General features: G+C 39.7%; 1 protein-coding gene across 6 annotated transcripts in view; it reads right to left on the minus strand.

Moving 5' to 3' along the window:
* Nucleotides 1-12,688, minus strand: part of slc4a4a (solute carrier family 4 member 4a) — a 44,067-nt gene that overhangs the window by 3,637 nt on the left and 27,742 nt on the right. For 4 of the 6 annotated variants that reach the window (XM_086077222.1, XM_086077223.1, XM_086077224.1 and 1 more), the window contains exons 8-24: nt 9,146-9,222; nt 7,949-8,106; nt 7,672-7,759; nt 7,276-7,430; nt 6,605-6,715; nt 6,360-6,534; nt 6,002-6,135; nt 4,749-5,023; nt 4,584-4,654; nt 4,220-4,405; nt 4,039-4,152; nt 3,075-3,236; nt 1,568-1,746; nt 1,373-1,445; nt 1,166-1,234; nt 914-1,087; nt 474-626 (exon numbers count right to left, since the gene is read on the minus strand). In XM_086077222.1, the coding sequence (XP_085933348.1) occupies nt 474-626; nt 914-1,087; nt 1,166-1,234; nt 1,373-1,445; nt 1,568-1,746; nt 3,075-3,236; nt 4,039-4,152; nt 4,220-4,405; nt 4,584-4,654; nt 4,749-5,023; nt 6,002-6,135; nt 6,360-6,534; nt 6,605-6,715; nt 7,276-7,430; nt 7,672-7,759; nt 7,949-8,106; nt 9,146-9,222 (2,354 nt within the window). Of the gene's footprint in view, nt 1-473; nt 627-913; nt 1,088-1,165; nt 1,235-1,372; nt 1,446-1,567; nt 1,747-3,074; nt 3,237-4,038; nt 4,153-4,219; nt 4,406-4,583; nt 4,655-4,748; nt 5,024-6,001; nt 6,136-6,359; nt 6,535-6,604; nt 6,716-7,275; nt 7,431-7,671; nt 7,760-7,948; nt 8,107-9,145; nt 9,223-10,791; nt 10,888-12,688 lie in introns of all 6 variants that reach the window. The other 2 variants (XM_086077220.1, XM_086077221.1) reach the window with 1 other exon arrangement.

The raw sequence follows: 12,688 nt of genomic DNA on the forward strand, positions 1-12,688 counted from the left end.
CAGAAGCAAGTAGAATGTTCCAAAAGGGGACCTTGAAACGACCAAAATGCTAAATGCTAAACATTGTTAGCATCCGTTTTAGAATGCAAGCAAATACGATTTGAAGTCATGAGAAACGTAGTCAGTGGCACCCAATGACATATTTTCTCATTTTTACCGAGCAAAATTTGGTAGAAATATCTACCGTGATAAACCCACACAAAAAAAAACATCTCAAGAACCGAGGTCGGAATGGACACACAAAAGGCATACATTTTTATTTATCAATGGCTGCCCATATTGTAAATCATAAAACTCATTTGAAAAATCACCCCAAAAGACAGTTTGACTTAAACATGAAAGTTGGTAGGACATGTCTATCATGAGTAAAACAACCCCCCAAAAAATTCCCATTTTGTATTGAAATGGCCGCTCGGGTTTCATTTGTGGAATTTCCACGAATTTGTCCGATTGAAAGACGTTTCTGCACTTACGTCATCGGCGTCGCTGTCTTCTCGGTTTTGCTTCTTCTTCTCATCCTCCTTCTTCTTCTTGTCCTTCTCGGGGATGACGTCATCGAGGAAGCTGAGGTCAAGCTGTGAGAACATGTAGTCCATGAACTTCCTCACGGCTACTAGCGCCAGGATCTAAAAAGAGGATAATATCGTGACAATCAGAAGGCAAAAGTACTGTACATATTTGCATTTAAAAAAAAAACGAGTACTGATTCAACTAGCACATGACTTGGGCTCTTACTATTAGGTGCATGTTTTTATGGGAACCTGTGAAAATGTGAACTCTAGCTTGTTTCTAGCTTCCTCTTCAGCATTCTCATGATTGTCCCATAAAAAAATAACACATTTAATGAAAAATGACAGTTTCACAGTTTCAACTATTTAGTGAATGTAAAATGCATTTTGGACACAAGTCTTACCATGACGGGGAAAATGATGGCGGCCACGGTGGACTTGAGGACCCAAAGCAGGGCCAAGCAGAGCGCCTGGATGAAGGTGAACAGGTGTACCTTCCGTAGGGGAACGTGTCGCAGATAAATCAGGTCGGGCTGGTGCTTGGCCGGCATCAGCAGCAGCTTCAGACGGTCCATGAACTACACGCAAACAAAAGATTGCGGTGAGCCAGGGTACTAAAGATATTAAAATATGATGTTATTGGAAGAAAAGTCTACCTGAACTCCATTGAGAGAGGCCACGCCCATGTACAGGAAGACGCCATACAGCACCGGCATGGGGATGAACTAATGTTTGTACAGTAAGGCCACAATATGGATGAACATTAAATGCATCAGAAATATATTAGTGTGTTGACAGTTATATGTTATTAGTAATACTATTGCAGATACTGCTAAAATAGTCCTTAAAAGTGTGACTATTACTTTTAAAATGGGAGCCATGAAAACTGACAGTCCGGTGAGGATGAACACGCAGACGCCGGTGAGTCTCTGCTCTCTGCAATAACACACGCAGGAGATCTATCAAATCATATACGATGATTGCGTTGCCATTGACTATCATTCACACACGCTCTCTCATTTGTTACTTTTAAACTTCCAGTCACGTTGGAAGCTCACCTGACTCCCAAGAACTTGGGCTGCTCCCCGGGCGCCGAGGTTTCCGTTTCCATCTTCAAGCTGTCGATGTGAGCGATGGAGATGACGGTGGCCGCCACGTACCACGGCAGGCCCATGAAGGAGCACGCCACCAGCAGCACGGCCACCCAGAACAGATCCAGGTGGTAGCCCGCACCTTTCTGCAATACGAAAACATGTTGGCGCCTTGAGGTAGGAATTCATTTCGTAATGTGACCACATTTGTAACTCAAATCGGAATGAATAGGAATGAAATTCATCCAGAAATATGCGTTTATTTAAATGAGAAAAACAGTACTCTGTAATACGAGCGCTCATACAATTCAATGCATATTGTGCTGCTCCCAGCCTTGGCCACCTGGAGGCAGTATAAGACAGCCAGACGGCAGAAGATAAAGAATATATGACTTGTGACTACTGTTATATTGCATGTCTGAATGTGTTGTGCTCACGTATCAGTTGCTTAATAACCTCACAAACCAGAGTGATTATTGGGATTCACTCAAGGGAGTTCTTCACATTATCAATCTGGAACTTCACTCGGCAGATCTGTTCGGGAAAAGCGGGACATTCTGTACGATACTTCGAGCTGATTGGATGATGCGGCATCTTGTGCGCGTTTGTTTTGACCAATCACTGCATAGGATGAAAATGGCAGCTTTGGTCTTGCCTTAGGGAAAAAAAAAAGCACGAACATCTTAACTAGATACAAATGCACGAAGCCCCTTTTGCTGTTCAACAGTCAACAAGAAAACTGTGAGTAATTCTGCAAGAACAGAATTAATTGCAGCGTCCATTCGTCTGCTCGGTTTGTTTGCTCCCCCCGCCGTTGGCGCTTCTTCGTTTTCGTCCCGCCCTAATTGGCCCGACTTAAAAAAAAGTCAGATGCAAACGTATCAGCATGAGCGAGATGTATTTCTCGTAGTATTTGTGGAAAAAAATACCACGAGAATTCAGCTTGCTGGCAAGGTTAGTTGCTTGAAGGGTTTTATATGGGTTTCCCATTATGTGATAGCATTAGCATTAAGCTAGTAGACTAAAGACTAAGATATGGGATTGTTTTGACGACACAATGCCGTAATTCTCTAGTTTAGCTTGACAGTAAACATCAATTGGGCGTGGGCAAGCCTATTCTTGTATCACAAGTTTAAGTTTGCAAGTCAAAGCCCAAAATTGTTCAACTGGGTCACCACTATACGATATTATGTGATGCTATGCAACAACGTGCTATGATCTTAGCGCGCTGTGTTTTGTTATGCTTGCTACGCTGTTATGCTAAAGCAATATGTTATATAGCAACGCATGACATAACATGGGATAGCATAGCAAGCTTCAATTTCATTTGAATCGAAAAAGTCATGACACTACTTGAATTCCGAGAGAACAGTTGAGGTGTTCCCTCACTGGCATGAAACATGCCTCACTGCTATGAGAGGAATGACAAACACATTTAGCAGGCATGCGAAGTTCTATCGCGGACGTCACTCACCTTGAGCTTGTGCTCCTTCCTGTTGACGATCACCGCCGTGATCTGCTGGTCCATGAAGAGCAAGATGGTGACCAGGAGGGCGGGCAGGGCCGACGCCAGGTACACCCACCAGGGGTTGCCCCCGAACGGCGGCACAAACCAGCCTCGGAGGGGACTCGTCGGCTAAGGGAGGCGGCACATTTTAGGATTTTTTTTTTTTTTTTTTTTAATCGGAATGGTACTCGTTAAATGGTGTGTTTGAGCATGTCCATGTCACCGTGTTGTGAAAATCAACAGCGTCGTGACTACTACGATACTTTGGCATGGTTGTGAGACTTATAAGGAAAAAAAACGATGTACAGTACAGTACTGACCTTGGACATAAACATTTAAAATGAAAAGGATAGTCTGTACCATATTTACTGTACAGTATGACATCTTCTGGTACATTATGTAACAGTGCTTTTGCATGTTACATAATGTTATGTTACGGTCCTGTACGGTATGAAACTTTACGGTACGGTTATGTTAAGATATGGTACAGTACTTTACAATACTTTGCACTACATCCGTTACATTACATTACTTTACGTCACTCTATGCAACAGTTACGGTGAAACCCCTTTAACTCATTCAAACTCAAAAACGTGAAAATACGTTTTTTTAATGCTTTGTCCTTCACTCCCAAAAACGTATTTATAAGTTTTTTAATGCAAGAGTATACAGAAGCCTTTGATGCAACTTCTGACATGAAGAGGTAGCTTAAAGCAATGGAAGCTATTACCAAAAACAGCCAGCAGGTGGCAGCAGAGTATACGAGATCATCCAGGGCCATGTTGCAAACAAGCTGTGTTTTTCACGTTTTCTGTGGGCCTTACAAAATCCAGTAAAATAGCCGGGAGCGAAGGGGGTTGCTTCAGTGAAAATGGCTGTGAGTGAATGAGTTAGTGTTAAACAAAAAACACTTTATCGTAATCCTACTCACCTTGAATTCAGTTGGCACTATGAGTTTGGGCGTGTCCACGCCGACCATTGCGTCCACGCCGCAGAAGATGAGGATGGTCAGGATGATGGCAAAGTCGCTGATGAGCTTCCTGACCTGCGTGGCCAACAAAACACACGGTGACATCCGCAAGTGTGTCGGTGAGATCTCACGGCGGACTCACGGTTGTGGGGAAGAAAGGGCTGAACTTGAACTTCTTCAGGCCCATGGAGCAGGTGTACGTGCCAAAGAAGAGGATGATGGACATAAGGGCGATGTCAGGGACAAAGTCGCACGCTTTGCCCACCAGCTCGCCTTTGTACTTCAAGCAGTCGGTCCGGCTCAGAGACGACCACGTGGCGTTCATGGGCTGGACACATAAACATAGCGTTTAGTAGTTCATGGTCTGTGTACCTTATTTACATCATATATAAAATGTAATGTTTTTTAGAGAAAAAAAATAATAATAAAAAAAAAATAATAATAATATATATAAAATGTAACTTTGTACAATTATGATGGTTTGGCACTTAAAGGGGAAAACTCACCAGATCTGTGTTGTTCCAGAACCATATGGAGGTGCCTTCTAAAGGGTCCCCTGTGAAGTCCGAGTTATTTTCTGCACCAATAAAACAAAACAAATGAAAAGCCCATCTTCTTGATGTCCTAGTTGAGACGAGGTTGGACTAGGACCGCGACTCGCTCTTTCTCACCGAGGACGGTGGGCGCCATGCAGAGGCAGTCGTACTGCGTGATATCCTCCTCGTGGAAGCCGGAGTTGATGGGGTAGTGGTGCGCCAGCTTGAGCATCTTCTTGAAAGCGTCATAGATGAAGATGAAGCTGATAAGGGCCGAGAAGCCTTCCTCGGTGAAGCGCGTGAAATACTTGACCAGGTAGCTGGCGTCGGTGGCCACCAGCACCAGGCACAGGAACGCCGACCACAGGCCGATCCACAAGCGGAACTCCAGGTAGTTGAATTCGTTTTCCCTGGTTTTTAGCGGCACAGGGATAAAGTTGCATATGAGGTGAATAAAAAGTTGTGATGTTCTGAGAATACAGTTGGATTATACTGTACAAAATAGTTAAAGAGAATAAGAAGAAGAACAAGAATAAAGACGTATTTTATGGCGAAAAGTCATGCTATGACGAGACAAAACTTGAAGTAGCAATAAAGTAGTTTTACAAAAATGCTACAAGAATAAAGTTGAATTTTATAAGAAAAAAATCTGTTATGTTACAAAGAGGGGTGTCAAAATTAGTGTGTTCATTTAAAGTTTAAAGATTAGATCACTCTTAATGTGAAAAGAAAAAGAGCTGACGTCTTACAAATGCAATTATGCCATCTAGTGGCAGAAAAATTACAACACAAATCAATATCACACTATTTTTTTACAGTACAGTACATCTTTTTCATTTTAACTACATTTTATGAATTATTAAGAAATTACTATATCAATGACTAAAATATGCAGCCATATTTCTATTAGTTAAAAAAAATCCCACTTTTATGTTAACAAAAGTATGAAAACTTTTTATTGTAGATTTAGAACAGATATATCATTTGCGATTATTCTTGAGTTAAGTCATGCGATTAATTACAATAAAAAATGTAATCGCCTGACACGCCTAAATTTTATATATAAAATGTACTAGTTTACTCGGTATCATCGGTGTGTACTCAAAGACTGAATACTCCTACTGATCCAATTTGAAAAAAGTGGTAGAGTATGAAAACTTTTATTTAATTATTGTACATTTTATTGTAATGCCCTACATTTAGAACAGATATACAATTTGCGATTAATCGTGAGTTAACTATTGAAGTCATGCGATTAATTGCAATTACAAATTTCAATCGCCTGACACCCCTTGTTACAAAAAATTTATAATTTGAAAAAAACGGAACATCGTATTTATTTATTTTTTCTCAGCATTTTCAACGGAGTGGTGTACAGTAACACTGACTTGCTAAAATTGAAGAGGAGGCGTTCAAAGACGAGGACGGGTCCAGTGCTGCTGAGGATGGTGAGTGGCTGGCCGGCCAGCAGGCAGAAGACGCCGCCCGAAATAGCCGTGCCCAGAAAGCTCTCCAGAACACCCTGAAAACAACACCGACATTATCCGTAATCAGTGGTGGGAAGCAACCAAGCACAAAAACTTCCTTACATCACTCAAGGTAACTTTTCAGGTATCTGTATTATACTCCAGTAGTTAGTTTTCTGATGACTTACAAATACAAATCTGCAAACATGAACAATAAAAATGTTTTACTACCTAAGAGATCTGGCTACTTTCTAAACTTTCGGTTGCATGACTGTCACACCTGCATATTCTCCGTAGCGTCGCCCAGCAGCCCACCGAATGTGATGGCATTGGTGACAGTGCCCAGGTAGATGAACAGGATGGCAGACAGGGCTTGGATGTGGAAGGCGTCGGTGATGTCGCTGAGGAGGAAAGGCGCTTTTCTTTTGATGTCCAGCAGGAGGCCGCCGCAAAACCTGAAAGACGTCAAATATATTAATTATGATTTTACTCGATTTTTTTAAATTTTATTGGCTGATGTCCCACCTTCCCGTTTTCTCCAGCTCCTCGCCCGGTGCGTGCCCGCCTCCTCCGTGACCGTCATCGTGAGGCGTGTCGCCGTTCATTTGGGAGTCTCCGCCAGCGTACATGTTTTTCCTGAAATAAACACTTCTAGTCAAAGTTGGCAAATAGCGATCGATGCTAATTGCGACGGGGGAAAATGATGTAATCATATATAAATAATACAGGGGGAAATCACAATGTTACAAGAAAAAAAGTTGTGATGAATAATAAACGTGAAAAATAACATGGAAGAAAATAAGTTATGTAAGTCGTAATGTTCTGAGAATTAATTTGTAACATTACAAGAATAAAATTGAATTTTTGCAAGGAATTTGTCAAAGTAGCATTTTAGAAGAAAAAAGTATGTAATGTTGCAGGACTAAAGTTGTATTATATTGTTAAATCCTTTGAGAATACTTACAATTTTAGGCGGGAAAACAGTAAAGTTACCAAAATAAAGACATATTTTACAGGAAAAAACTTGCAATGTTATGAGAATTAAATGTTATTTTCAGGGGAGAAGAGTCATAATAAGAAAATAAAGTCTCAATATTCTGAAAATAAAGTCATATAATATTAGAAGAAAGATTGCATACTTGAGTCTCGAGCCCTACCAATTCCACCGAGCTACAAATACAGGAATTTAAAAAGACCTTTTGTCCGAGGACGGCAGCGTTTTGGGAGGTTCAATCCGGATGGCGGGATCCCACTCGCCGGGAGGCAGCACGATCACCTCGTCCAGGAACTCGTCGATGCCGGCCAGCAGGTCCTGCCGGTCCTTGGCCTTGTACGCGATATCGTGGAACACCTGCATATGGCACAATTATTAGTATTCATTCATCATTGTTATTTATTATTGTTGTTACCCCAGTTGTTGTGCAAATAGTAGTGGATACAGTAAGTATAAAATTTAACAAAACTTTTTTTTGCAATAAAACAATCTTACCATTTTTTTAATTGATATTTTTATTTAACATACTTTATATTTATTCGCTTATTTGTTCATTATATTTCAATTTTTTATATATATTTTTTGCAATAAATCTTACCTCATCCGACATGAGGGTAGCGATGGCTCGTCCGATCTCATGATACGACTTGGCTTTACCTTTGGGCCCGAGTAGGACAAATAAAAATCTGCAAACGTAGACAATGCAAATGATCGCATTTTGCATTTGCATTGAATTATTAAAGCATTTATTATTTAAAAAAAAAAAGGCAAGGAATTTTGATAGATCTCATCGATTGTGGGTGCCTAAGTGAACCTAATGTTCTTCAAATGAGCACTGGAACCATTTTGTACGGTTTTCCTGATCGGCGACGCACCTCGTGGGAACGGGAACTTCGGTCAGGGCGCCGAGCATGACGGCCTGCTGCAGACGCACGAAGGCCACGAAGGGTGCGTCTAGGAAGTCCACCTCGCCCACCAGCACGTTGGAGGCCTCTGCGTCTCTGGGCAACTTCTTCATGAACTTGTTCCTCAGCTACAAAACAACCAAAAAAAGAAGACAGGTGCAAGTGCTGTTCATCAAGGACGACTTCAAGCCCCCTTTTTAGTTTTAAATTGCAATTTCATTCAGTTTTCCCAAAAAGTGATTAGCCACTAGTGACCTTGAACAGGATAAGCAGTAGAAAATGATTTCATTGTATGAACATTCTTAATATTATATATAAGATGCAACTTTATTTTGCACAAATCACTTTTTGATTTTCCCCAAAATAAATCTCTGTGGATATTTAACCATATCTCTAGCAACATGCAATGGTGCTTTGTTTATTTTATATTCGTAGTAACAATTTTCCATTGAGATAAACAGTAACCCTGTGGAGCGATATGGCATGACGTTAGGTCATAAATGGAGCTTTATGATGGCCATTTGTCTTCTAGTTTGAGTGGCAATAAATTAAAGCAGTAGCTCGCCAACTAATAAAAGGAGACACTGAGGTGAATATAGCTCACGTGTTTTTTGTTCATTATTTGGATTTTATTTTTGCCCCAATGAACATTTAAAACTTTATAATAAAGCATGAGTGTAAGTGTAATGTAGAAAAGTGAGCATATTAAGCCGGTGAACGGGTTGGTTGCACCAGTGCACTACAGTACGAAACTATTAGAACTGAGACAATGTTATCAGTATTGTGAAGTGACAGTCATGCTAGCTTATCTTCAAAACCTGGATTTGTTTGACCTCTAAAGCAATATTCACAACACAATACAGCTAATCAGATACAGTGTATTCATTTATATACTGTATATTCACTAAGTGAACCTCCACCAAGGCCAAACAATCCCAATACATACCTGTGTCTTATTGACTTTGACTGCAGCATGTTAGCATACCAAGTACCAACTGTTAGCATGTTATCAATGCAGGGGGTGCTATAGCCCCATCAGAAATGTGTGCATGGGTCAAGCACCCCATTTAGCACCAGGAGGAAACAAATTCTGGAGCCGTCCTGGACCTCATGTCCATCGTTTGCGTGCATTTTAGCAGTCCGTTGCAAACATACATTCGCACTCACCTGGTCTTTCTCCGGCTTGTCAGAGATGTCATTGAGGCTGCTGGAGGTCAGGTTCCGGTGGGTGGTGGTGGGACTATCTGTTCAAAACACACGTGGACGGTGAGGAGTCCACCTGACAGAACTTCCGCCAGGGAGAAGGCGGAGGGAGGGTGGGACAGGGGATCAAATATGACAAAACAGCCCAAAAAACACCACAGAAGAACCAGCAAACCACCATCGAGACTTCATGCAGACCGAGTCTCGAAAATTGATTCATACTAATATCCAATATATGAGAACCTATAAAGCTACCATAAAAGGCATTATTTTGAAACATCCAAAATCTTTAGATCTTCACAGGACATTGGCCTAGCAAGAATTCTAATCGGTTGTTAAGCAATCATCCCTCAATTGTAGGCTAATTTAACAGTTAGCTTAGCATTGTTATTTGCCGAAATAAACATGAAACGAATCCCTTTTGACAATGACGGCACTGCCACGTCCGATCCACTCGGTGCTCTTCAGTGGAGCAGCAGATGATTGACACCGTGCTGACTTTAAGCTTTGCAGCTGCCCTCCACACTTGTCATTGCACTCATCATCTGTGTCACCACAGCATTGTGGGTAATAACGCCTTTGTCAGTGTGATGCAGCCTCGGGGGGATTTCCTCACGGATGCTAAGTGTTGTCTGTGGAGCTGCCAGGATGCACCATAGAAGGGTTATTAACACATTCTAACTAGCTACGGATGTTAAAATATATCATATGTCTTTTGTCCCATTAAGAATGCTCAGCGTCAATGACACTCATTGGACACACTAGGTACACCAATTGAAATTCAATACAAAACATTTTGTCGACCTCTGCCAAGGCCGAAGCAGGTCAGTCACACCCCCAAAATTAACTAGCTGGCTAAAAATGAGTATTATTATAAACAGCAAATACCAACTAACCAAATAAATAGCTACCAATTAACTAACTAGCTAGCTACCTAACAACAACAAAAAAATAGGAGGCACATTAACCAATATTTATAACCAACTAACTTGATTTGTAACAAATGGAGAGCTAACAAACTAATAATTAGCTAACTGCAAACCAGATGACTAGCAAGCTAGCTAATTAACTGGATAGGAAACTCACAAATAATGACAATAAACTCATTATTAAATAGCCACTGATGTAACTGGAAAAGTAATAAACAAATTTAGACAACTAACTGACTAGATTTAAAAAAAGAAGGGAAAAAAGAAAGACAGTCCATTAACTACCGTAAATAACTATCTAACAAATACTAATTAAAGAGCTAATGGACTGACTAACTGACCAACCTTCAATTACCATACCACCAAACTAACCAACACATAAGTAACAAATACCCACCAATTAAACAGCTAACTACCGACTAGTCCGACTAACTAATTTACTAGCTATCTTGACTCTTGGTTGTGGCAATATTAGTCTAGTTGAGTTTTGATAGAATGTCCATTGAGTGTGAATCAGCATTCCAACCCCATTAAGCTTACATGATTCAATGGCTTGTCATGTATGTAGATCATGAAGACAACTAATCTAAAGTCTTGTCTTGAGTTTAAATCGTAGCTCTAACAAGGTCCACACACTTTGTGATCCATCTTGTGTTTGTTGTGTCAGCGAGGTGAACTTACTGAGCCAATCCATGCTGGCGCTCCTTTGACTCTGCAAGTCCTCCATTGAGATGCCGCTTGACAGGCACGTCACGGAGGTCTCCAGAGGACTACGGGCTTCATTTAGTATGTGTGTTTGTTTTAGTAGCAGGTTAGCGATCCGGTCCAACAGAGATGACGGACGCGGGGAAGAAAGAGACAGGGAAGGGAGAAGCCACACACCCAGAAAGTGAAAGGTGAGCCCATCCAGCCAAAAGTAGCTACTGATTTATACCCAAATCAAGTCAATTAGATGCTAAAGTGGAACCTCCCAAGTCACCAAAGTCAGTAACATTAAAGCAGAGTTGTTGATATGTCTTTGTTGTATTAATAAAAAGACCACCAATTAACTAGCTGACTGACTAATCAATATCCTAAATATATTTTAAGAACTAACAATCAAGAGCAAACATACATTGTCCAACTAACTAAGTGGTTAACTGACTAACTAACTGACCAGTTTACTGACTGACTAAACACACCAATAGTTTTTTTTTTTTTTTACTTTGGGACAATTAAAGCACTTAATCATCTAATTAACTAACTAAATAAACAAAAAAACATAGCCACTGATCAAGTAGCTTAGCCGACTAACTGACTGACTGACTAACAAATGCAGACCATCTAACTAATTACCACAATCTTACTAACCCCAAATTTTTAACTAACTAAATAACTACAATACATACCTATAGCTCATTATCGAACAAAAATTTAACCAACTAACTAACTGACAAAAAAATTGTTGACAAACAAACAAATCAATGAACTGAAACTCATTTTTTAAATTAATAATAAAATAGCAAAAACATTTGTTATTATTTTAATACTGTAACAGAAAGTAATTAATAATACTAATTATTATAAACTAAATGATAATGATGTGATGAATGAATGATTGATTCCTTTCTTACTTACTTCACAATAGAAATATGCTTCTTATGGGGGGGAAATGTGAGCAAGCTGGAGGTGACTGAGAGGTTCCACTGCACTACATTATGACAGCATACGCATACAGTACAAGTCTTTGGAAAGAAGCACTTTTATCCTTGAAGGAGGCAATCAGTGCAATGTGACCATAATGACGGCTGGATAAGAGACCAGAGCTCATCCTTGGACATGGAGTCATAAATGATTGTGATAAAATGTGCTTGTGGCTCATAAATAACTTTCCAAAGACTTAACTCTCAGATTCAACAACGCGATTATTCAGGTGTGCATTGCTCACAGGCGCTGTCACTTTTCACCTGTCTAACGTCCGACAAAATTCAGGACATGAAGAGTTGTATTTCCGCTAGAAGAAGTCTGGATTTGTATGGGAATAAAGTCTTAATACTGCTTGGAAAAAAAACTAATAATTTTATCTGCAAAACTGCATTACTACAAGAATTTCCGAGGATAATTTCATGATATTAAGATGAAAAGGTTGTAATTTTACCAAGAATGAAATCTTAATTATATAGGAATAAAGTTGCAATATTACGAGAAAGATGGACAGATGGAAATTTACGAGGATAAAGTCGAATTTGTAAAAATATTGGCGAAATAAATAAACATTAAATATGAGGGGGAAAAGTCATAGTAGATATTATTATTACTATTAACTCTCCATCTGCAACAATATTATAAGATCCAGTAAAACTGATGAAAAAATACACAAATCAATATAATAATAATAATGCTCACATTTGAAGTATTGATATAATATATTCATTAAAGTAGTTGTAGTTTGCAGTGCATGTACTTAAAAGCTTCATAGTTAATATTTTTTATATTTTCAAAATGTTAATGATGCAGTGTTCCACTGCAAACCACAAGCCCAATAATGAACATTTTTAAAGTGTTAATTAAATAGAAAGTAGGAAATGGAGGTAAAAAG

Source organism: Leptonotus elevatus, chromosome 5 (genome assembly GCF_054856555.1).
Source record: "Leptonotus elevatus isolate MCC_2025b chromosome 5, RoL_Lele_1.0, whole genome shotgun sequence".
NCBI classification, from domain to species: Eukaryota; Metazoa; Chordata; class Actinopteri; order Syngnathiformes; family Syngnathidae; genus Leptonotus; species Leptonotus elevatus.